This window comes from Papio anubis, chromosome 2, assembly GCF_008728515.1.
Source record: "Papio anubis isolate 15944 chromosome 2, Panubis1.0, whole genome shotgun sequence".
In the NCBI taxonomy this organism is placed as follows: domain Eukaryota; kingdom Metazoa; phylum Chordata; class Mammalia; order Primates; family Cercopithecidae; genus Papio; species Papio anubis.
In genome coordinates, this window is record NC_044977.1 from 45,077,159 (window position 1) to 45,102,316 (window position 25,158).

The window sequence follows — 25,158 nt, forward strand, 5'->3', positions numbered from 1 at the left end:
TTGAACCATGTAAGTGGTTACCTATCACTTAAAAAAAAAAAAGAGAACACTTAAGTTTTTAAGTTGTAATATGTAGAATTTAGGGTCTGTTTCCAGACCCTAAAGGTTATTCTAGAACTACTGAATTATTGTTAAACATATTCCTAAGAATATTTGTCAAACAAATAAATTACAAGTGGGTATGGGGTCCATCTGGGACATAAGTACTGAATAGGAAAATTATTCCTTAAAAAAATTTTTTTTAAAAATAGAAGTGGGTAAAAGGAAGGAAGACAGGAGTCAAAGAAAGCAACCTTATATTTCTGAGCTTATTGAGATTAACAGTATTGTGAGTCTCGTCTGGATGGCACCAGAGAAAAACTCACCTTAGGCTGCATGTATTCCAATTTATCAACAACTTGTTCAATGTGCAACATTAAGCTGTCTCTTGGCCAGGCATGGTGGCTCAAGCCTGTAATCCTAGCACTTTGGGTGGCTGAGGTAGGTGGCTCACTTCAGCCCAGGAGTTCAAGACCAGCCTGGGCAAAATGACAAAACCCCGTCTCCACAAAAATTAGCCAGGTGTCGTGGCACATCCCTGTACTCCCAGCTACTTGGGAGGCTGAGGATGGGAAGAACATTTGGGCCAGGAGGTCAAGGCTGCAGTGAGCCATCATCATCCCACTGCACTCCAGCCTGGGCAATAGAACAAAACCCGTCTCAAAAAAAAAAAAAAATTGCCTTTCATCAGACATATGGAAGAGTGAAAATTATTCCTTTTTCATTATTGAGGAAAGCAAAAAAAAAAAAAAAAAAAGCAGAATATGATGTTGAAGCAGCAAAGAAAACCAGAAGATCTGATCAGGAGGAGTATGCCCAGTGAGAGGGAAACAATGCTCTAGGTGCGGGCATACAGAATGGGAGCTAAGAAACTGTCCAACATAGGTAGAGAAAACTGGGAAACAAAGAACTGTGGAAACTGATGAGGGCCTGCAAACACACAGCTATGACGCCTTCTCAAACCTAGAAAAGGGTAGTAGGTAAAGGAAAACGGCTTTAATCCTTAAAACATTTTTACTTTAAATTCAAGAAGACAGTTTAGTTTATACTATATGCAAATCAGCAGTGATTATTATGCAAATTATACAGGGCATTTGGATTCTGGGCAAACAGCCAATGTGGTCTACAATGCTTCAAAGTCTATGCACCAAAGTCATGGAAGGGAAACATTTGGCAGGAGAATGGAAGTGGGTGTCACAGCTTCCTGAGGAGAGTCAAAGAGAGTGGAAAGCTTCATCTCTGGGCCAGTCCGTTTTAAATTTTTTCAACCCCTCCAAGTCACATAATAATAAGCAAGTTAACACTGTGCAAAAGGAAAACACACAAAATCTTTTAAAATATGACTCAAAATATTTTTGACATAAAACAAACAAAAAGATGTTAAATACTTATATAAAATGGAACTAAAAACAAGACAGCAGCAGGTATTTTTTTCATGTATGTTGATAACAAATAAGAAAATCCAACTGCCAAAAAACATGGCACTTCAATAGCTTTCTGTGGCATAGCAACTGCAAGGAAAGGCTTTATAAGGAACAAATCTGGCCCAAGTTGCTTAATGTGAAACGGATGTAATCCTTGACTGTACAAAGTCCTTTTATGAAGAGTTGAGGAGTTCTAGGTCATTGTTTTCTGGTACTGCTGCCTTTCTTTGTAGATTCAAGCCTTAATTCAAGGTGAATTTTGTGGATGAAACAGCTACCACTGTCTTGTGGATAAACACACAGGAAAATCTAGCTTTTTTAAAGTTCAAAGACAGAAAGACCAAATTCTTGGACATTTTATATTTTCCTTTCTTTCTTTAGGCCAGAGTAACAAACATCTTTGTTTAAAGGACACAGAGTAAACTCATCTTGACTCAGACGAGCATCAATGGCCGTTCCAATTTGTAGCCTGTTTTAAATATATCTAAATGATTTTTATTCCCCCTTATAATCTCAGTGTCCAAAATGGTATCTGGAGCATAGTGGGGACTCTATTCCTGTCAACGGACCTGGCTGCCTGCTGTTCATATCAAATACTCCTCTTAGCTTACCACTTTATTGTTTTTTAAATGTGTTGCTAAAAGCAAAACTTTACTTTTCAATTTTTTAGTCTTCAGATAACTGAGTAGTGAGAGAAGCGTGTAGTTAAAGAATAAAATCCCTTAGCAGAACAAAACTAGCACATTAACGCAGGCAAAATTTTCTTCCCTGGTATTGACTTGCCTTCTTTTCTTGCTCACACCTTTTCAAGACCTTTAATGTAGAATGTGATCTACCAGCTGAGCGTGTTTGCCTTGGAGATTAGCAGTCTTACCTGCAACTGGTTCCATAAAATATTTTTGCTTTTCTTTTTCCCCCAACATATGAACACCATTACAATTAAAGAATTTTATGTTTAAAATGTTAAATTCTAAGATGCCTGCTATAGCATTTTCAGATGCTTTATCTTGCCTCTTGTCATTGCTACTTCAGGAGAAATATGGTATATTACATACACCAAGTAATCAGGCTTTAGCAAGTGGAGAAATCAGTAATACTCTAATTCTCAACACACTAGATTTTTATTTCTTATGTGTTCAGTAAATTTAAAACAAGATTTTATAGAAAAAAAATTGAGTATCAAATGGAATTTCTCAGTTAATCTGCTTTCTTAATCTCATGTTCATTGTGATATATTTTCTGTTTTAAGACAAATCCATTACCAGCCAGCTACCTAAATATACACATATGGTGAATGTTATCTTAAATAATATACCCATTTTAATCAGGCAAAGCCCTAAAGTCTGCCTATTCAAATTCAGAGATTTTTCACTCCATAAGGATCACTGCCACTGACTAAATGAAACCTGACACCCCTTACTGAGAAAAAGTTCTGTTTTCCTAAAAGGCAGACACGATTTTTCACATTCAAATGTGTACTACTAAAATTATTAAAGCATATTTTAAACTAAACACTATCAGTTTTATCATATATTCCTGAATCAGTCAAAATCAGCTTCTAAGCCACCAAAACTCAAAAGACAACTTAGATAAGAGAGTTTATATTTCTCACCTATTATGAGATGTTCTACTGCAACTGGGGATGGAGAATGACAGCTGTGACAATTGTCTTTACTCTCCAAATCCAATGAGAAATGGAAAATAGTGCAAGTCCAAAGATAACACAATTAACAGTCACCCTGAGTAATACCCATCATGGCAACTTGACTGTCCTGGTCATCCTTATTAACCCATTCTAACATTGTCACTTTCTTTCATTCATCGAGTTTTTTTTATTGTTTCTCAGTACTACATTTTTCTCATCACCAAATTTCATTTTTAAATGGCAATTCACTGTATCATAACCATGGTACAACAACTATGTTAAGCAAAATGACCCTGGGTTTTAGTAAAGGCTTTTTCTTCCCTGTTTCCTGAATATTAGGCAAAGAAGTAGGTGATATTTTCTAACGAAAGATTTACATCAGATTTTTTTTCAAAGTTAGGGTTCAGTTCTATGGGAAAACAATTTGCCCAAAACACACAATTTCCTGGGAAAATTAGATAAATAAAACTCTATTATTTTGCCAATCTTCTTCCTTCATTTTCTTACTATTCCATACTTCCTGTTTTCATCCTCAAGTCTTATAATCAGTTCATCTTTAAAGCTACTTCTTCCTAAATCAAGGTAACATGTAGAAGAAAGCATGACAAATGTCTGGTACATCTACTTCTCTGTTTCTTTTCATTAAATTTTCCTTATTTTACATAATTCAATCTTAAATCTTTTTTATACCAAAATCCAAAATCTTTTCTGGGAACCAACAATATATAATAAATTGTTGGGAAAGGATTCTCTATACAGTTTATAATCTATTTGATGCATGAAAAGTACTCTTCCTCAGTTCAGCATAACTTTGAATAATCAATTTTTATTCAGATCACCTAAAGTGTTACAACAAACAACCCAGTTCCTTTCTTCTGATGAGAGATCCTGGCACATAACAGGCACTCAAATTATTTGTTGAATAAATGAAAAGAGAGATATATTTCAGAATAAAAAGATGTAATTAAAAATATCCTCTCTCTCTGTTACTAAGGAGCTTGAAAAGACCTATATAATATATACGACATGGGATTTAGATAATATTGTTACATTTTACTGAAAAAAATTCTTAGAATTCATTAATGTTAACCCAACAATCCTCCTAAAACCCTTCTGAGATGGAAAATGTTACCTTCTAATTCACGTAACAAGTGAATACCAAAGTCCAGTAGTAATACTTCATTTATTCAGAAACTTCTAGTGTCAAGATTTGAGGTTTTCAAGCTTAAGAGTATAACAATCACCAAAAACAGACTCAAAGGGGCAAAGGAAAGTGATGTTAAGTGGCCACCCAAATATACAGCAATGTAAAAATGAATAGCATGTCACCAAGGAATGAGAAGTGAAGTGATAATAAGCAGTATAACACTTAAAGTCTAACAGTAAGGATTTTCAGGGTCAGGTGGGTGGGGGAGAGCCCTAAAATCTCTGTTCTCCTAGAGGGCTTCAACTGCAATACACGATTTTAAAAAATGTTTATGTCAGCTTCAAGACATTAAACACTGAATTACGTTGAAGTACACTATATTTAAAAGGAAAACAACACATTAAAGATTTCCCAAAAAATGGTGAAAATGAAATTTGATATTTAAAAGGTGTAAGCTTCTATTATGTAGAAAACTTACTTTCATAAAACAGCTAATTCCACAACAGATGCAAATAGCTTGACCTAGATGATGTTCCCTAGCTCGGTTATCCTCTTCATCAGGCATCCTGCCAAGTGTATTTAGGCAGCTTTCAAGTATCAAAACCTACCTTAAGATGATCAGGCTTTCCCATTGCATTTAAGTTTTCCAAAAAAAAAAAAAAAAGACTCAGCTTTGCCATATGAGAAAGGTTCAGAAAGCAATTATTGCTTAAAATCCATGGCGCTAAAAGATGACATAACAACACAGTACTTCACAAAACTTATAAAGGGAGCCATAGTTACATGGATGTTTATAAGCTCTGATATTTTTACTAAAACTCTATCGCATTAGTTATATTTCTTGTGCAGGTCCCCAATCTAATACTACACAATGGTGACACAAACTCAAAATATTCACAATAGCAAGATTTTAAGATTTGGAAAAGGTGCTGGGGGAGAATGGAGTCCTCTAGGCATAATAAATCATAATTCTTTGAGGAACTTAAAATTGTTTTTAAGGAATTTGAAACAAGTAACACTTACTGATTTACAAACATGGGTGAGTTTCTCTTTCTCTTCATACCAAAGAGCAGAACAAATTACTTTAACAAAAGTTCTGAAGCATAAATTTTTATACACACTCCTGAGAAAATGTAAAATTACTCACTGATTATACCTTAAAGTTCTAAGACTCCAGACACAAAAAACCCATTCATCTGGAGATGGCAGACCAGTGGTTAAAAACAGTTCACAACCATTCCCTGTCCCATTACATGTAACATGCCAGGATAATTGAAAAATAATTGTTTGTTCTTTATTAAAACAAACAAACAAACACAGGGTTCCACAATGTTGCCCAGGATGGTCTTGAACTCCTGGGGTCAAGCAATTCTTCCGTCTCAGACTCCCAAAGTGCTAGGATTACAAGTGTGAGCCACTGTACCTGGCCTGTTTGTTATTCTTACACCTCTGTCTTCTGTATATTGTTTCTAGTCACTTCATCTTTCTAAGAATTTCTCTAAAGGGCTTCCTTAAAACATTCTCTTATATATACTATACTTAGAACAGGACGACTCTGTCATCTGGCCACTATAGGTATATAAATACTTAAATAATACCTTTAGAAATATTCTAAAATGATACATTATAAATGAGTTTTATCTCAAATTAGACAAGCAAAATAGCTTAAAGTCTGTAAATACCTATCTATATTTACAAATACCTAGAACATATCACCAAAAACAGAGTCCAACACCCAATAAGCAGATAATCTGGGTTTTAGTCAGAATTTCAAGAAGAGAGCACACTTGAAATAGATACCCCATAGATCAGCAATGAATCCAAAGTAACAATCAATCACTATCACAAACGATTTTAGAAATAATTTTGTACACAAAACCTGGTATCATTCTATATTTGAAGAACTTGATTTGTTCATTAATGTAAAGAACCCCCAAAAATGATATAAATTACTGAGAAAAACATTAAAACCCCAAGAAAAGAAGTGGAGGGAGAGGGAAGAAAAGAAGGGAGAATTTCACAAAACATGAAATATAAAATGCCAACAAAAATTTTAGAAGTTTAGTGTGACCAGAAACTAAAGAAATTCAAATTTAAACTATAATGAGGCTCCCATCTTAAGCAAAGTCACTCAAGACCAGTGAGAATGCAGACAGATACACCTCAGGTTCACTGCAGGTAGAAATGTAACTGGTAAAACATTTCTGAAAAGAGTAACATTATCAAGAAATCTTTCTAAAAGTTCACACCCTTTGATCAATAGTGCACAAAGATACATACTCAAACATTTTAAGTGCAGCAGGATTTAAAACAGAAACAAAAGGACTACAACTTTCAAATAACATAATAATGTCCAATAAAGCAATAATTAAATATTAACATGATCTATCAAAAAATAGATTATGTAGCTAATAAAATGATTACAAAAAACACTAAGAATTTAAAGCACAAAAATTGCTTACATACACTTTAAGTGTTAAAAATCAGCTAATTAAATCTGTATTATACCTACATATCTATCCGCACATATTTGAAAAAAGATAGAAAGGGAATATGGCAGAAAATCCAAGTAGTTATCTCAAGGAAATGTAACTATGGGTTATTTTAGTCTCTATGTTTTTCAAAATTTGCTATCGCAGGCATACTTATATAGCCCCCAAATAGTGGTATGCTGGCAAATATTTAACCACCAGCTAAGGAATCAGGGGGTAGAGAAGCATTTGCTGATTTCTGGGGTGTAAATATTCCCACCATAGCTAATTATAAGCTACCAATCGTTTTGGCAACTAGTTTGCAAATGAAATCTTGCAAGCCAGCTCGAGCTGGCTCCAACACTCCAGTAAGTCTAAAAGTATAAAAAACATAAATAATAATGATGATTATAATTTCAAAACACAAATATTTAAAAAGCCATCAAAAAAATCTATTACAGTATGATCTTTTTTAAAAGGACTTTCTCACCACACGAGGGAAGAAAAAAATAAGACTTAACTATAAAAATGCAAATATACTGCAGAGAGTTCAGAGAATTTCTAGGAATACCAAAAATGCTGCATACATTCAGCTATCACTATACTAAAGAGAAAAAAGCAGGCCAGGAGTGGTGGCTCATGCCTGTAATCCCAGTACTTTGGGAGGTTGAGGTGGGAGGACTGCTTGAGACCAGGAGTTGGAGACTACCCTGGCCAACATAGGAAGACCCCATTTCTGTAAGAAATTCAAAAATTAGCCAGGCATGGTGGCACATGCCTGTGGTCCCAGCTACTCAGGAAGCTGAGGCAGGAGGATCCCTTGGGACTGGGAGACTAAGGCTGCAGTGAGCCATGATCATGCCACTGCACTCCAGCCTGGGTTACTTGTTGATTTACTAACCCATTCATTAACCCATAAAATATTTATTGAAGATCTATTATGTCTCCTATTCCAGGCTCTTAGGATACAGCTGTGAACAAAATGAAGTCCCTGCCCTCATGAAGTTTACATCCTATTAACAGGGATCCTATACCTTTTGCTGATGAGTAACTGGTATTACATTTTCCTGAAACCTTCATATAAAGATAAGGAAAACTAACACAAATGAGAAGAAAGGGCAATGCATGCCATCTGTTAGAGATATGGAAAAAGAAAAGTTCATTTTTAGACAAGTCAGGAACATGGTGAAAGAGAAGCAGAAAAACTGAAAGCAAGGCCCACCACCTCCATGCAGGCATGCACCCCTTCCTACTAAACCACACAAGACTTTTACATCTGCCTTAGGGTCCAGCCAGGTTCTTGCCTATAGAATTAACCAACAATTGGAATTAAGAGCTTGTGATTACCACCTTAATATATTGTCTTACTTTTGCGGGAGAACGTTGTTTCCGCTTCTTCTTTTTCTGTAAGTCTACTGGCTCTCTGATTTGTTTTTTGTCTCTCATCAGTTGCTCAGATACATCAGTAAAAGTAATTTCCTGCTTTACACTTATCTGTTTAAAAAAAGAAAAGCCAATTTTAGACACAAATAAAAAGTTCATTGTGACAAAAGGCCATTTTATGTTTAATCCTTTGCTAAACCCACATATAGGTAGGTGCTCCCAGAATGATGATCTATTTGTGTGTGTGCTAACTATATACTGTGCTATAGAATTCATCAATAGGCAGTGAGTAATAAGAATTGAGAGTACATAAATTGAGGGATAAACAATTTTTTTTAAAAATCTACCTGAGAAAAAAGATTAAAGACGTCCTGGGAAAACATGATCATAAGACCAAGCAGAAGTCAGGAAATCGTAACATCAATTTCATTCCCACATTTAAGGAAACTGATACTTAAAAGCACACAAAACAGGTTAAGTTCCAAAAATCACAATACTAAATGGGCTCTGTATTTATAAAATATCAAGTAAACCACACAAAATTCTAAAAGATAATTTATCAAAAGAAGGACAAATTAACAATGAAAATCTACTCATCTTCATGCTCAACATTTTTGTCATATGACTCAAGATCTTAGCCACTACTTTCCTGGGCTCTACAACAAACCATCACCAAATATGTGTTTACAGAAGCAAGTATAATTTTAGGCCGCTACACTGTACAAGACATGATACTAACTACATAATAGAGAAATACTAGAAGAAACATTAAGATTTCAACAATGTTCTTCAATTTTCAGATCTCAATTCTCAGAGTTACTTGTCCTTAAAGAAAGAAAAGAAAAACCAAGGTTCTAAGATCACTAACGGTACTGTCGTCACTTCTCATCAGATTTGATGGTGTTCAGTCATCCCCTCCTCACTGCTACATTTTCAATCTATCCTTGAAGTTAAACAAGAACCTTAAAACTAAGAAACTTTCAACTCAGGCTATAAAATACACTAAAGATCCTTGAGAATAATTCAGTAAGAACAATATGCTAATGGCTACATTTTCAATAACCATACTAAAAAGCATGATGCAAAAGATGATCAACATCTTACAGATTCACAGTGTAAAGGTGGAAAACAGCTGTGTAGAAGAGGTTCACAAGAAAAATGCAACCCAAGCCAGGAATCTCAGACTGACCAAATAAAAACTGGAAGTTCTCATGAATTCCTGAAATGCAGGCCATGGGAGAATCACAAATCAAGAACCTTGGCACAAAAACATGATATAAATGATGATTTATTTAGCTAGTAATTCTACCAAGTTACAGAAGGGTGCAGTGACCACTCTTCTGGCTTTGTTGGTATCAATTATTTTGAATACGAAATAGGATGGTAAAATCACCACCTACAAGACTTGGGAATACAGACCTCTTATCACCTCTGAAGTGATATTTACTGAAAAACAATTACTGGGAATGAGTATGAGACAAGAAAAGATAACAGACTATGTAAGCAGCTGTGGAATTTTTCTGCCCTATTTTGAAAGAGTACCAAAAAGTAGTGCAAACATTTCTGTCAGCGTGTAAATTCCAAATAAACCATGGAAATGTAGCATGCGGCAATAAAAAAGAGGAACTCTTTTTAGCAAGTGTCAAGAGTGTAAGATAAATTCATAAATAAGTTCTGCTGTTAACTGCCATTCACAAACCAAAGAAGAGTCTTTATATGCAAACAGTAAAACAGATTAATACATATATCTGAACCTGTTATTTCCACATATATGGAAAGTGATTATATGAATACTATGATTTTCACCTAGTCCCATTAGTACCCTCATGCCTATTTGCAGGCCTGAATTTCAATGCTGATCTTATTACCAGTCCAGAAATGCCACCACCATCACCATCCACCACCACCCTACCTGCCCTTCTTCAGATATGCCTAAACGCAGACATTTCTCCTAAAACTCTAAGGCCCCTGCTCATCCACTGAGCCAATCTCCCTCTGGGCTTCCCACTTTGAAACTACCGAAGCTACCAGACATGATTTCCTTTTCACATCTCCCTTCTATACTCATCTAACTTCTTCCCCAAGTTAAGACAGAAGTAGAGATCTATAGTGTCATGCTTCCTCTCCTCTTGCCACTCCCTATGCTGGTTCTTTCTTGCAAGTTCTAAAACATCTCTTAATTACCCTATTTCTCATTTTCAATCTTTCCCTCTTTATTCTCCTGACTTTAAATATAAAGAGTCCTCCCTATACTGAAAATATCCTTCCTTTGATTCTAATCATTAACTCAACTCCAGAATGACTTGCTTTATCAAGACTTATTTCTCACCCCAAAATAAAGTCTTACTTTTATATTTAACTATTTAGTGTACATGTATACTGTCTTGATATTTTAAAGTAAGATACTCTTTATTGGTATTTCTTACAACAGCTGTCATTCATTTTCTCATTCAATGGCTATTAAGTGCCTGCTATGTCAGGCTAAAATACTATAACAAAAACATTTACTGAGATTGTAATACGTGCAAAGTGCCATTCTACATACATTCTAGATACTACATTCTAAATATGAGATTTCCTTTTCAAAGGTCTTAAAATGTAGATGCAGAGTTCTGATGCATTACCAAAAAAAAAACAAAAAACAACAACAACAACAACAAAAAACACCTAATACAGACAGCACATGTCATACTCAAACTGAACGGAACAGAGAATAAGGGCAGAAATTCAAAGAGAGAAATAAAGACAATGTGAAACAACTGCATCAGACTTTAGGGACAAAACAACAAATGATGACAGCTGCAAGTTTATCACATATATCTCCCGTTTTAATTTTTTCTTGCAAATTTGCTACTCTTCTCAACTTCATCTAGTCTCAATAAGTGATATAACAAATATAAATTAACTAAAATAACGTTGCCAGACATAATATGATGAATAAGTATTTCACTACAGTTGCAAATTTTGGTCTACCCTCTCTCCCCACCTTCCAAACAAGATGACTGACTCCTTGGAATCATTTTAGACTCTTCCTTCTCTTTATTCCCAACATCCTGCACCCACACCCAGTGACATCTACTTCCCTCCAATTAACCATACAACCTCACTGACTTAGAGCATTATCATCTCCCAATGTATTCTTCTACAAATAAATTAATATAAAACTATTTCCTTATCATTTCCTCAGACTGTTGCCTATAGTATCCATTATCAGCTCCCCAGCTCAACTTTCAAAATTCTATATGATCTACTTTACAGAAAAGACCTAAGGTACTTGGCAGAAGGATATGACCTTACCATCACTCCTCTCCATTTCTAGAGTCACATGTTCTTATCAATTTTCAATTTCAAATTTTGATGTTCTCTCTCATCTCCCAACCCACTGGAGTAAAACGAAGGTGGTCTTTCTGTTTTCTCCTATACTCTACTACTGATTCCATTCCCACCCATTTCCACAGCTCTGCTGTTTCACTATCTATTTTATAGTCTCCCTGACACTACTGGCTACTTCTTCTCTTCTTAAAAGCACACTGAAATTTCCCCTATAAGTTCTTGTGGACCAAAATTTTTCCAGCTACTATCTTCCTTCTTTTGGCCAAATATTTTGAAAGAATAATCTGTAGTCAGCATAGAGATAAAATAATTGTGCCCAAATTTAGAGAAATGGTTGTTCTGAGAGTAAAAGTAGTACACACCGCTGTATAAAAAAAGATGTGTTTAACTATCACTAGAAGGAACCTGTTCAAAATACTGCCTAGGCAACACCCAAGTTGAATCAAGGTGACTGAAAGTATAACAGGTTTAAATATAAAAGGAAAGGTATGACACAATTAACGGTACTGTAAATGTACTGTCTAAAGAATGTCAGCAATATGGGGGTATTCATGGAGTCCAGAAAAGGAGAAATTTAAGATTAAGTTTTAATTTGCATGTATATTTCCAGCACAGAACTGCAAGAACAGTTTGATGTAACCAGACAACAGGAAGACTTCAAATTCTAAGCTCACAAAGCCACAGAACAGGACAGGGAGGTGAAGCAATACACTGATGGACAGGCCTGTGTGAATCATGAACTATACCTGTCCCGTTTGCCTGATCCATGACTGCATGCAAAATTTGGAAAAGAGCTACATTTGTCAGGCGAAAGTCCATAGCTATCCTTTGATTTTGAAAAGGTTCAGAGAGCCACAGTTGGAAACAAACATTCTGGTCTATATACCTATTACATTTCTCACTATAAATGTAAATTCTGGTTACTAGATCACCATCTTACAGTTTATATAATTAAAGATGAACTAGATGAACTGATCAAATCAAGTTACCTTACCTGAATCAGTGCTGACCATCCCTATCCTACTTGGAAATTCTAGTCTTCCAAGTTCCATAAAATCACCTAATTTAAGTTCTCTCCTTTTCTTCATAGCAGTTCTTCTGGATCCATCCTTCCAGTGATATGTGCCTGTATTTTGTAACAGTTTCAGTAAATTTACATCAGTGGTTCTTAACTCTTTATGTTTAAAGTCGGGAGAATAAAAAAGGAAAGACTGAAAATGAGAAAAAGGTCAGGGTAATCAAGAGATGTTTTAGAACTTGCAAAAAACAGTCAGCATAGTGTGGGGACTCCTGGTCCCTTATACCCTTTTAGGTCATGACATCAAAACTGCTTTCACAATAGTATCAGATTTTTAAAACTCTCTTTCTCTCAAAAGTATACAGTGGCATTTTACAGAGGCTAATTAAAATGTGATATCACCACAGACTGAATATATGTCACCAAAGATATGCGTTATATCCAGTTATATTAAGCCAGATAATAAAGAGATATCAAAAAATGTAAAACAATTTCCCTCTTCTCACTAAATTTTTTGTTTTGGAAAACAGTTATTTTTTATTTACAAATGTTACATGCTAACATGTAGTGAGTTTTATTGTGACAAATTAATACGTAAAACTCTAAATTTCTCAACTTTAATTTTGAATATGGTAAATACTGATACATATAACCAACATAAGCAAAAGCTCTCAGGAGTCCTCAGCATTTTTTAAGAGTATAAAGGGACCCTAAGACCAGAATATTTGAGAGCTGCTAATCTAGATATATCTTAACTATACAATCCCTTTCTCTCCTACACTCAACCTCTTTTAATACAGATGCCTGGGCCCCACCAATATAAAGAAATTACTATAGATGTCGTGTGCATGTGTGGCTTAGTAGACACACATGTATTTCCTAGCTTGTTTGCTGAGGTCACTAAAAAGCAACGACACCCAACACACCTAGCACCCAGATCTTGGTTTCTAAATGCCATTATCCAAATAAAAAAGAACCAGAGTCCTCTGAGAAGTGGCTGAGCCCAGAGCTGAGTCAGGGAAAAATATAAGATTACCTTAGAAGATCATAATGTCAGAAGCTAAAGTGTTCAAAAACGGATCAGAGGATGTCAAAAGGACATAAGACCCAGACTAAAAGAGCTCCTAATGGCCAAAGATGGAGTGATCTGAGCAAGAAGGTAAGGAACAACAGTACTGGATTATAAACCACAGAATAAAATGAATATCCACAGATACAAAATTAAATAGTAAAAACAACAAATAAATGGAGGAAATGGGACAGCTACAAGGAACATCAATATAGAAGGAATGAAGAAAAGACAAAAATCACAATTAGGTAAACATCATGGTAATAACCATCACAGGCAAGGTCCCCACCAATAGATGCTAAAGTTAGTGGGCAAAATTTTGAGAAACAGGATGTTTAAACGGTCTCAAAGTATCTCCTCCAAGGTATCTGTCAATTAGAGAGAAAAAAATAGTAACTTCACAGTGGGGAAACCCAGCAGATAATCACAGTAAAGAAGGATCAAGGTTACTATCACCAGTTTTAAGACCTATCCACATTATGTGCCCCTGATATGATGCACCGAGGGGGACACAACATCACTTCTGTGGGGATGTCAAAAGTGCAGAGCATCAATCTAACCATGAGAAAACACCAGAGAAGCTCAAATTAAGAAACAGCCTACAAGACAACTGACCAATATTCATCAAAGTATAAAGGTCACAAAAGACGAAGAAAAGTCTGCATTCAACTGAAACACATTGGAGGTGGCTAAAAAAACAGGATAACTCAATGAAAGGTGGGTCCTGAATTGAATCCTCAAACAGAAAAAGGGCATTTGGAGGGAAACATAAAATTCAAACAAGGTCTGCAGTTTAATAGTATTTCACCAATGGTAAATTCCTGGTCTTGAAAACTGTACCATACGGTTGCATAAGTTTTAACATTAGGGGAAGCTGGGTGAAAGGTTTATGCAAACTCTTATTTCTGCAACTTTAAGTATAAAATTATTTCAAAATGAAAAGTTAAACTAGACTCTGATTTTTCTAACTACAAAAATACTCAACATTTACATGGCATTTTTATGAGTTTGTGATTCTGCCTCCTCAGCATAAACTAAGATTTATCAGACATTTACTATGTGCCATGCACTGTCCTAAGTGCTGAAGACATAAATACAATACACGGGGAAGACATGGTCTCCAGCCTGTATAGTCTATTGCACTGAATCCTACAGTAACACTATATTAAGAATTTTCATTAAAAAAATAGAAAACTAAGGCCCAGGAAGGTTGAGTTACTTGCCTTAAAGCACATTAATTAAGACAGAAAGATAAAATTTAAACCAAAGTCTTCTGAATCCAGTGACTAAGATCCTAACGATTGTGATCTATGAATTCTTTCTTATCCTCATGTTACCAATAAACAAACTAAAATTTCAGGGAGGTAAGTGTCTTACCCAGTTATTAAGTTGTAAAACTAGGACTTAAGATCAAATACCTTTCAGTCCAGGACTGCTTTTCAATAAATCTAAGTTATTCAAACTTATTTAAAAATGCTTTTTATACAAACATACTGTATTTTTCCATATATGAACTATAGTTTGGTTGCTTCCAAAATAAGAAAAAAACTTCTAGTGGTTTTAGAACACGTAGTGATTATTACTAAAGGAAAACAAAATGTTAAAAAAAAAAAAATAGGCCAGGCACGGAGGCTCATGCCTGTAATCCCAGCACTTTGGCAGGCCGAGGTGGGTAGATCACCAGGTGAGGAATTCAAGACCAGCTGGCCAAGATGGTGAAACCCCACCTCTACTAAAACTACGAAAATTAGCTGAGCGCAGTGGCAGACACCTATAATCCTAGCTGCTTGGGAGGCTGAGGAAGGAGAATCGCTTGAACCTGGGCGGCAGAGGTTGCAGTGAGCTGGAATCGTGCCACGGCACTCCAGCCTGGGCGACAGAGTGAGACTCTGTCTCAAAAAAAAAAAAAGACAAAATGCCAAGAATATTTAGATGAAACAGAAGACTTGGGTTTCAAATCTATCTCTTCCAATTATTAGCTAGGTAAACCTGGCTTCCAGAGGTAGTATGGCAAAACAAGAAAAGCACAGGCTTGGGAATTCAAAGAAATAAAATCCAGTTTCAAATAGTAATACTAACTGTGTGTGACACTGAACAACTAAAACTGAATCATGCCGAACTTTGCTCACCTGTAACCTAGAGGGGAAAATCTCATAGGATTTTTACAGAGTTAAACAAGATAACTCTGTAAAGTACTAACTACAGTACAGAGCACTATGAAATAGTTCTTGATGCCTCTTAGTATTATAATAAACTCATCTGTTCATTGGTAGTAGTAATAAAATCCATCTTACATCAGAAAATCAAATGAGATTACATGAAAAGCACCTTGAAAACCTTTAAGCACTAAATGAATATATATAGTTATTAATTATCATACAATTAATAGGTGTGTAACTGCTTGGATACACAAAGGATTAGCAATTTCTATAAAATATCTCTACTTAGACATCTTGATATCTAAAACTCAATATGCCTAAAAAATAATCTTTCCTTTCACGTTAGATCCTCCTTCTAAATTCCCTGCCTTTCAATATGTTATCCCAGTATCCTATCTAAAGATTCTTTTTTTTTTTTTTTAAGACAGAGTCTCACTCTATCACCCAGACTGGAGTGCAGTGGTGCAATCTCACCTCACTGCAACCTCCACCTCCCAGGTTCAAGCAATTCTCATGCCTCAGCCTTTCGAGTAGCTGAGACTACAGACATATACCACCACACCCAACTAATTTTGTATTTTCAGTAGAGACAGGGTTCGCCATGTTGGCCAAGCTGGTCTCAAACTCCTGGCCTCAAGAGATCTGCCCACCTTGGCCTCCCAAAGTGTTGCGATTACAGGCGTGAGCCACCATGCCCAGCCAATGCTACTTTTTAGTTTTCTTTTCTACCTTCCACCCAGGACAAAGTCCAGTTGTTGCTGTTCTTCCTAAATACAATATACAAATCTAGAAATTATACTTCATATTTCCTTCTTTAGATTATTTATGATGATACTAAGTTGGGACTCTCATATACTACTAGAGGGAAACTAAATTGGTCATCTTTTGTAGACTACAATCTGGCCAATATACAATAAAAGTCTTAAGAGACTTACACCGAAGAAATGCTTTCACATGACAAAAAAGCACATATATAACACCACAATATTATTTACAACAGTAAGAAAAGGGTGCAAATGTCTAATACCCAATAATAAAGATATAGTGAGATAAGTTATAATGCAGCTATATGGCATTATACAAATATTAGAAATCTGACTTTTAATGACCAAGATGAAATGCTCATGGTGTAAGTTAAAGTAATAAATATAAATAGGCATGTAGATAAACACCTTTTCACAATTTTATACAAACACAAATATAAATAGAGCAAATTTTATGCAAACACACAACTACCTACATAGAAAAACAAAAAAGAAACATTAAAATGCTAGCAATGGAATGTTAAGAGCAGTTATCCTAGAGTAGTAAGATTATAACAATTTTTATTCTCTTTATAGTTTTAAAATTTTTACATTTTTCAACCTTAAAAAGAAATTAAATCCAATCCTAGTACAAATCCTTACCATTAATTTAAAAACATATTATTATCTTAATATACTAAGTTGTTCTAAAAACTGAAACATTAACCCAGCAAAGTGAGAGAAAATCTCTATGAGTAAGTTTGAGAAAGAAACCAGAGCTATCAAATAAATCTTAATCTCCACACTTCACATCACCAGCAAAAATCAATTCCCAGTGGATTACTGATCTAAATGGGAACAGAAAACCATAAAGCCTCCAGAAGTTAAAAAAGGAAAATACCTTCACAATGTTGGGACAGGCAAAAATTTCTTAAGAGGGACACAAAAAATATCAAAAGGAAAAGACTTATACAATAAATTGAACCTTATTAACTCCTGTTTATCAAAAAAGCAAAAAGACCAGCCAGAGTCAGAAATGATAATTGCAATACATACATCCAACCAGTGGATAAAAAACTACTACAAATCTGTAAGAGAAAGAAACAACCTAATAGAAAATTAGGCAAAAGATGAACATCTACCTTACTAAAAAATAATATTCGAATTGTCAATAAACATGAAAAGACATTCAATTTCATTAGTTATCAGTGAAATGAAACATTAAGCCATATTGCAATTCCACTATCATACCACCAAAACAGCTAAACTTAAAAGGACTGACAAGATCAAATAGCAAGGATATAGAGCAATCATTATAAATTGGCAAAACCAATTTAAACAACTTGTCAGTATGTACTAAAGCTGAACATATGCATATCCAGTAAATTCAATTCTAAGTATATAACCAACAGAAATGAATACATACACATACAAGTGACATCCAAGAATATTCACAGCAGCACTTAATACCAAACATTTAGAAACAATCTAAACGCCTATTAGACTAGAATAAATGAAATTCATTCAACTGATGATTATACAGAAATTACATGCAATAACATGGGTATATCTCATAAACAATGAAAATAAAGAAACCAGATACTCAGTATATAGTGTCTATGATTCTGCTTATTTCAAATTCAAAGTCAGGTAAAACTAATAGACTATGACAAAAGTGTTGGGGTAGTAGTAGTCTTTAGGAACTAGAGGAGTGCTGTGACCAAAAGGGATTCTATATCTTGATCTTGATAGTAGTTACATGAGATGTTCACTTCAGAGAAATTTAACCAAGATGTACTCTTATGATTTGTGCACTTTTCTGTATAGATGTTACATTTCAATAAAAAGACATATACCTAGAGCAATGATATAAATGTGCGCGCATGCACACACACACACACGCTCCTTTCCAATTATTTCACTCAAACAAACCCAGTAATAACAAATGTCAATCAACAGAGGAGTGTGATTAAAAAAATTATGGCATATCCTTTAATCACTCATTAAAATAGGGCAGTTTTAAACTGGAAACATGGAAATCTCCACAAGATGTGTCATTAAATGAATAACGTAAATTTCAAATGCACACAAACAGCATTATCCAATTTATGTAAAACAAAATATTGTATATTTATATTAAATATGCCTCTTTTTTTTTTTTTTTTTTTGGAGACAGAGTCTTGTTCTGTCGCCCAGGCTGAAGTGCAGTGGCGCAATCTCAGCTCACTGCAAGTTCCGCCTCCCAGGTTCATGCCATTCTCCTGCCTCAGCCTCCCAAGTAGCTGGGACCACAGGTGCGTGCTACCACGCCCGGCCAATTTTTTTTTTTTTTTTTTTAGTAGAGACAAGGTTTCACCGTGTTAGCCAGGATGGTCTCAATCTCCTGACTTCGTGATCCACCCGCCTCAGCCTCCCAAAGTGCTGGAATTACAGGTGTGAGCCACTGCGCCCAGTCAAATATATGTATTATATATCCAAAATGTATTATATAGACAAAAATGTATGCACACAATATGTTTCTTTATAAATGTAAAACTTCCAGAAAGGTATTAACATTAGTAGCTATTTCTTTGGAATTAGAGTAGTAGACAGACATCGGAAACAAGGAAATTTTTACTTTTCACTTTATTATTTCTTCTACCTTGTTTTAATTTTTACAATGACAATGTAGTCCTTTTATAATAAAATACAAATATAAAAACACCAAAGTAGACCTCTCTGAAACTAATGTAGCTAGGCTGACTCTACATACCCTGTCCTAAATGATTTCCAATTTGTGTACTGTACTACTAGTCTAAGAGCATAACTCTCCTTCAGTACCACTGTCTCACAATTCCAGATGAAGCAATTAGACATCAAAGGTCAGAGAGAACTATATTAAGAGTGTTAGGAGACTGGTTATGTTATTAAAGTCAGCTAGAAACCAGCTGTGGTGGCTTACACCTATAATCCCAACACTTTGAGAGGCTGAGGCAAAAGGCTGGCTTGAAGCCAGGAGTTCAAGGCCAGTCTGGGCAACCTAGCAAGTTTCCATCTCTATAAAAAATTTAAAAATAAAAATAATAAAGTCATCTATAAAGAAATCTTCTACCAACAATTTATGTCCACTTAAGGGGGAAAAAAAAGATATAAACTGGGTCAAACAACCTTAAGAGCAAGTGAGGATACTGAAAAATAGACCATGTTGGGTCAACTCCCTAAAACAATCTACTGGAAGAGACAATCTGATTCATCTACTTGCCTGTTGAGTTGAAATCATTAATAATAAGCAATAAACATGACTCCCACCAGGAAAGGAACAGTACTCAGTACATGCTTTCTGCCCAAATGATGATTGCTGGTAGATAATACACTTTTTTAAAGAGCCATGTGGTATGAGAGTAAAATCTTGTGAAAAAACTAGAGTTGAAGTTAGTTACCATCTATTCTCCTTAAAACAAAACTACTACTGAATCCCTCAAATAAACTTTAAAAGAAATGCAATGGTAGTTAAGAATTGCGTATAACTTATAAAAGACTTCGAAAAAGTACATAATGTAATAAATAACAAGTTGGAAGTTAGCCAGAGAGGGGAAGAAACATATTCTATAAATGGCTATTTAAGCCAACAAATACAAAGGCAAACTGATTTGTCACCCCCCAGAATGATTCTGAAAGATCATTCGTCACCAATAAACGCAATGCAATTCCTCAATTAAAGCAAAGCACAAAATATTTGTCAAAAATAATAAATACCACAAAGCCACTGAAATGGGTAAAATAATTCCTTTTTTCTAATAGGAAGAAAAAAGTCACCAATCCCTAGCATCTGTATATTAAGTTTTTATTGACTGGAGCATGAAATATTTGGGAGAATTATCTATACCCTCCTCCCTAAACTAGTAATAGGATTTAAGGAAATCTAAAACTAAAAACCAAAACAGAGGTCTTACACCAATGGCCAAATATATTTTGAGTTTCCTAGGCCATTAAATGAATTAATCATAAACACAAAAATGCATAACAGTATGCCTGCAATTTTATACATGCTGCTTTATAGCACAAAAATTCATGAGTAACAATGCTACACGAATGCTGAAGCATTTTTTAAGGAATTATATACATGCCTGAAATATTTCATATTTTATTACATCATTATGTGACTGGAGCATGATTTTTTAGATAGTTCCTACTTTATAAAATCCTTTCACTCAAGTGATACAAAGCAATAGTTTCTAGAAGATGAATGTCGCATACATCACTGTGAATTACAATTTGCCCTATTTTGCTAATACAGAACACAGTCCTTCCTGTTAACATGCTTGCCACCAAACTGAAAAAATAAAGACCATAAAAATTATGATTTGCTAAATCCTCCTGAATGGGTCTGATAAGTGTAAAATGGATAGGCCAAATAATTTTTTTAATTGCTGAAATAAAATTTTGTTTCTGAGTTGAGAGGCTTTCTAATATAGTGCTATCTAATAAAATATTCTGAAATAATGACAATATTCTTTATCTACACTATCCAATACAGAAGCCATTAGCTACATGTGACTACTGACAACCTGAAATGTGACTAGTGTGACCAAGGAACTGAAAAATTAATTTTATTAAAATCTAATTTGAATATTTAAAGTATTAAAAACAAAATTCTAATGAGAAAGATGTAGATGTTCAAAAGTTGGCCTAGGCAAGGCATAGTAGCTCATGCCTGTAATCCCAGCAGGACTGCTTTGAGGCCAGGAGTTTGAGACCAGCCTGGGCAACACAGCAAGACCCCATCACTATTAGTAAAGTTTATTAAAATAAGAAACAGCTGGCCTATACTTTGCTGTTGAAAACATAGTGCCATTGAGCTAAATCTGAGTGACTGACTTAGAGAGCCAAAATAAATCCTGAAAATTGGTAGTTATCACAAATGATGACTTATATTTCAAATGTCACCAGACACTAGCGAGTTTACATAAGCTACAATTTTAAAAAACTAAAAATTCAATTTTTTGCTTTGAACTGACCAAAAAAAGTTAAATATAAAGTTATCTGTACCTTCCACATGAATAAGCAAATCAAAGAAGAAAATCATTAACATGTTCAGTATCAATTTTTAAAAGGCTTTAGCACAATCTACAAAAACACTTGAGTAAAGGACTGTGAAGTTTCTACAGTTTTGGGGACCTGGATCATATTATTCTAGATCAATTTCTCTCTTCAATTCAAAAATTTACATTCGGCCAGGTGCAGTGGCTCACACCTATAATCCCAGCACTTTGGGAGGCCGAGGTGGGTGGATCACCTGAGGTCAGGAGTTCAAGACCAGCCTAGCCAACATGGGGAAACCCTGTCTCTACTAAAAATACAAAAATTAGCCAGGCATGGTGGCGGGCATCTGTAATCCTAGCTACTTGGGAGGCTGAGGCAGGGAGAAATGCTTGAATCCAGGAGGTGGAGGTTGCACTGAACCGAGACCGTACCACTGCACTCCAGCCTGGGTGACAGAGCGAGACTCTGTCTCAAAAAAAAAAAAAGAAAGAAAAAGTACATTCATGGCCAGTTGTGGTGGCTCACACCAGTAATCCCAGCACTTTGGGAGGCCAAGGTGGGAGGATGGCTTGAGCCCAGGAGTCCAAGAGCAACCTGGACAACATACTGAGATCCCATCTCTGAAAAAAATTTTAAGCATTAGCCAGGCAAGGTAGCACACAACTGTGGTGCCAGCTACTTTGGAGGCAACGGTGAGAGGATCACTTGAGCCAAAGAGATCAAGTCTGCCATGAGCCATGATCACGCCATTGCACTCCCGCCTGGGTGACAGAACAAGACCCTGTCTCAAAAAAAAAAGAAAAAAGGAGAAAGAAAGTACATTAATGAAACCCAGACCTGCCCTTTACCTTTACCCCCCAACCTTATCAACATAAGTAAGAAGTAAGGGATAGAATTTCTCATGTCTCTTATGTTCTACTATAAACCAATGTTATGCAAACACTTCGCAAATTCTGCCCATCTGGTATATGGCATAATACAGCTTTTCATTGATTCATTTTCAGAATGGACTCAAATTTATCATTATCTATTGGGAATATAAGGAATGAATTATGGGTTACCATAAAAATGGAATTATCAAGCAGACACTGAAGTTGTTTTAGAAGAATACAGAGTTGAAAAAAGTTCAAAATATACTGTTAAGTGAAAAGACTACATAAAAAGCAATACCATCTCATGTATGGCATGCTTATCAAAAAAGCATAAAGCACATACGCCAAAATTTATGAGTGACTATATCTGGGTGATAGCGGTATGGTAGGGTATTTATTCTAGAGATATGAACACCTATATTCACAGAAAAACCTGCACGCAAATGTTAACACCAGCTTTATTTTTAATAACCAAAACCTGGAAACAACTAAACTCGATAAGTGAATGGTAAACTGTGGTACATCGATGCTATGCAACACTACTATAAAACAAACAGTAACAAATTACTGATATATGCAACAACCTGGATGACTCTCAAGAGCATTATGTTGAGTGAAAAAACAGTCAAGTCCAAAAGGTCACATCCTGTAGGATTCCATTGATACAACATTCTCAAAACTGACAAAGTTCTAGAGATAAACAACAGATCGGGGGTATTCAGGGGTTAGGAATGGTGGAAGGAAGACAAGAGGTGTGCCTATAGCAGATAGCACCAGAGATACCTTTGTTATCCCGGCTTAGTTCTGTATCTTGATTGCTTTGGTGGTTACACAAATCTACACGTGCTATAAAACAGGAGTCCCCAACTCCCAGGCCATGGACCTGTTAGGAACCTGGCTGCATAGCAGGAGGTGAGCAACCAATGAGCAAGCAAAGCTTCATTTGTATTTACACACTCTCCCCACTGCTCGCATTAATGCCTGAGCTCCACCTCCTGTTGGGTCACTGTCAGCATTAAAATCTCATAGGAGCTCAAACCCTATTGTGAACTGCACATGCAAGGTATCTAGGTTGCCTGCTCCTTAATGAGAACCTAATGCCTGATGATGATCTGTCACTGTCTCCCATCACCCCCATATGGGACGGTCTAGTTGCAGGAAAACAAGCTCAGGGCTCCTACTGATTCTACATTATGGCGAGTTGTATAATTACTTCATTATATATTATAACAACAGAAATAAAGTGCACAATACATGTAATGCTCTTGAATCATCCTGAAACCATCTCCACCCCCACCCCATTCGTGGAAAAACTGTCTTCCAGGAAACTGGTCCCTGGTGCCAAAAACAGTTAGGGGTTCTTGCATAAAGTACTCAACATGGGATACACTGTAGCAATGTGAAATTCTTGATTTTTGACATTGCAGTACGTTTATATAAAATGTAACAACTGGGAGAAATTGGATGAAGGATGCAGGGGGTCTTCTCTGTACCATTTTTGCCACCTTCCATAAATCTATATAATTTTAAAATAAAAAAGGATAGATTTTGTCCTTTTCCCCTTCCTGCTCTTGCCTATCCTCTTATCCTCCAGGAACCAGTCAGTTCTAAAGCCATAAGCTGGGGCCAAGCAAGATGTCAGATACCAGACAGAAGGAAGAGAGCTTCTACATGGGAGGAGGCCCAATATAAGATATCAAAGCCCAAGAAGGGTGAGGTGGTTCTCCATATAGAAGGGCAGCTCAGCATGAGGTGTTGGAGCCCAAGCAGCATAAGGAAGGGTCTAGACTGTGGGAAAAGAGCAGCCTGGAGCATGATGTCAAAAGCTAAGTAGGATGAAGAAGGTATCAAAGAGTGGGTGTGGACCAGTGCAGTGTATCTAAGTAAGAGTGCCCTAAGGAAGGGGTCCACTTGGAGCTAAGGTCTAGTTCAAGTTGTCAAAGCACATGCAGGAGGAGAAAGGTATCCACACAGGGCAGGGGTAGCAAGTACTCCTGTGAGGTTTAGAAGCCTAGGAGCATCTGCATCGGGCATTAGGGTAATAAGTAAATATGCTGAGATAACAAGCCAGGTTTCTCACCGTCTAATGTACTCTATTGGACTGTAATGGGAGGTATCATTAGGAACTTACGGTTTTCAATATTGATAGGTATGGAAATTATTATAGAAAGGAATATGTGCATTATATACGAATGTATATAATTACATACATACATACATTCTCTAGCTCTGTCCATTGAGAGGCCTGGGAGCAGGTATACCCCAACTGCAAGGAGCAGCATGTTCAGCACCCAGACCCTGGTTTCTAAATACCATTCTCCACTAAAATGAACTAGGGGGTCCATGGAGAAATGGCTGACTCCAGAACTGAAGCAGAAAACGGACAAGATAAGCCTAGAACATAATGTGCCAAAAAGCAAAGAAGTACTCAACGACTGACAAGGTATGTCCAAGAACATAAAACCCAGCTTGAAAAGGCTTCTTTTAGCCAAATCTTAAACAAACTGAATATGAAAATAATCACAGTAATATATTTTAACCCAGCAAATTTTTAAAAACCCTAATTCCATACTGATGCACATAAAGTGTGATAAGGAATAACTTTATAGTAGCAAAGCCTGGAAGGTGTCAATTGATCAAAGTGAACCATCATCTGAATGACGGCAAATAAAACTCAGGTGCTGCCTGTCAGAATGCAATGGGAAGAAAACACAGCACTATTTCTACAATATTCCTGCCAAAGATGCTTAACTTAAATATCATAAGGAGGAAAAAAAATCAGGTAAGGCCTGAGGGACATTCTCCTAAACAAATGTAAAATATAAATTCCAAA

General features: G+C 35.8%; 1 protein-coding gene across 9 annotated transcripts in view; it reads right to left on the reverse strand.

Moving 5' to 3' along the window:
- ZNF148 (zinc finger protein 148) overlaps positions 1–25,158 on the reverse strand; it is a 140,762-nt gene that overhangs the window by 46,892 nt on the left and 68,712 nt on the right. For 8 of the 9 annotated variants that reach the window (XM_021934144.1, XM_021934146.1, XM_021934142.1 and 5 more), the window contains one exon: positions 8,095–8,220. In XM_021934144.1, the coding sequence (XP_021789836.1) occupies positions 8,095–8,220 (126 nt within the window). Of the gene's footprint in view, positions 1–8,094; positions 8,221–12,436; positions 15,159–25,158 lie in introns of those variants that run through there. The other variant, XM_009200148.4, reaches the window with a different exon arrangement.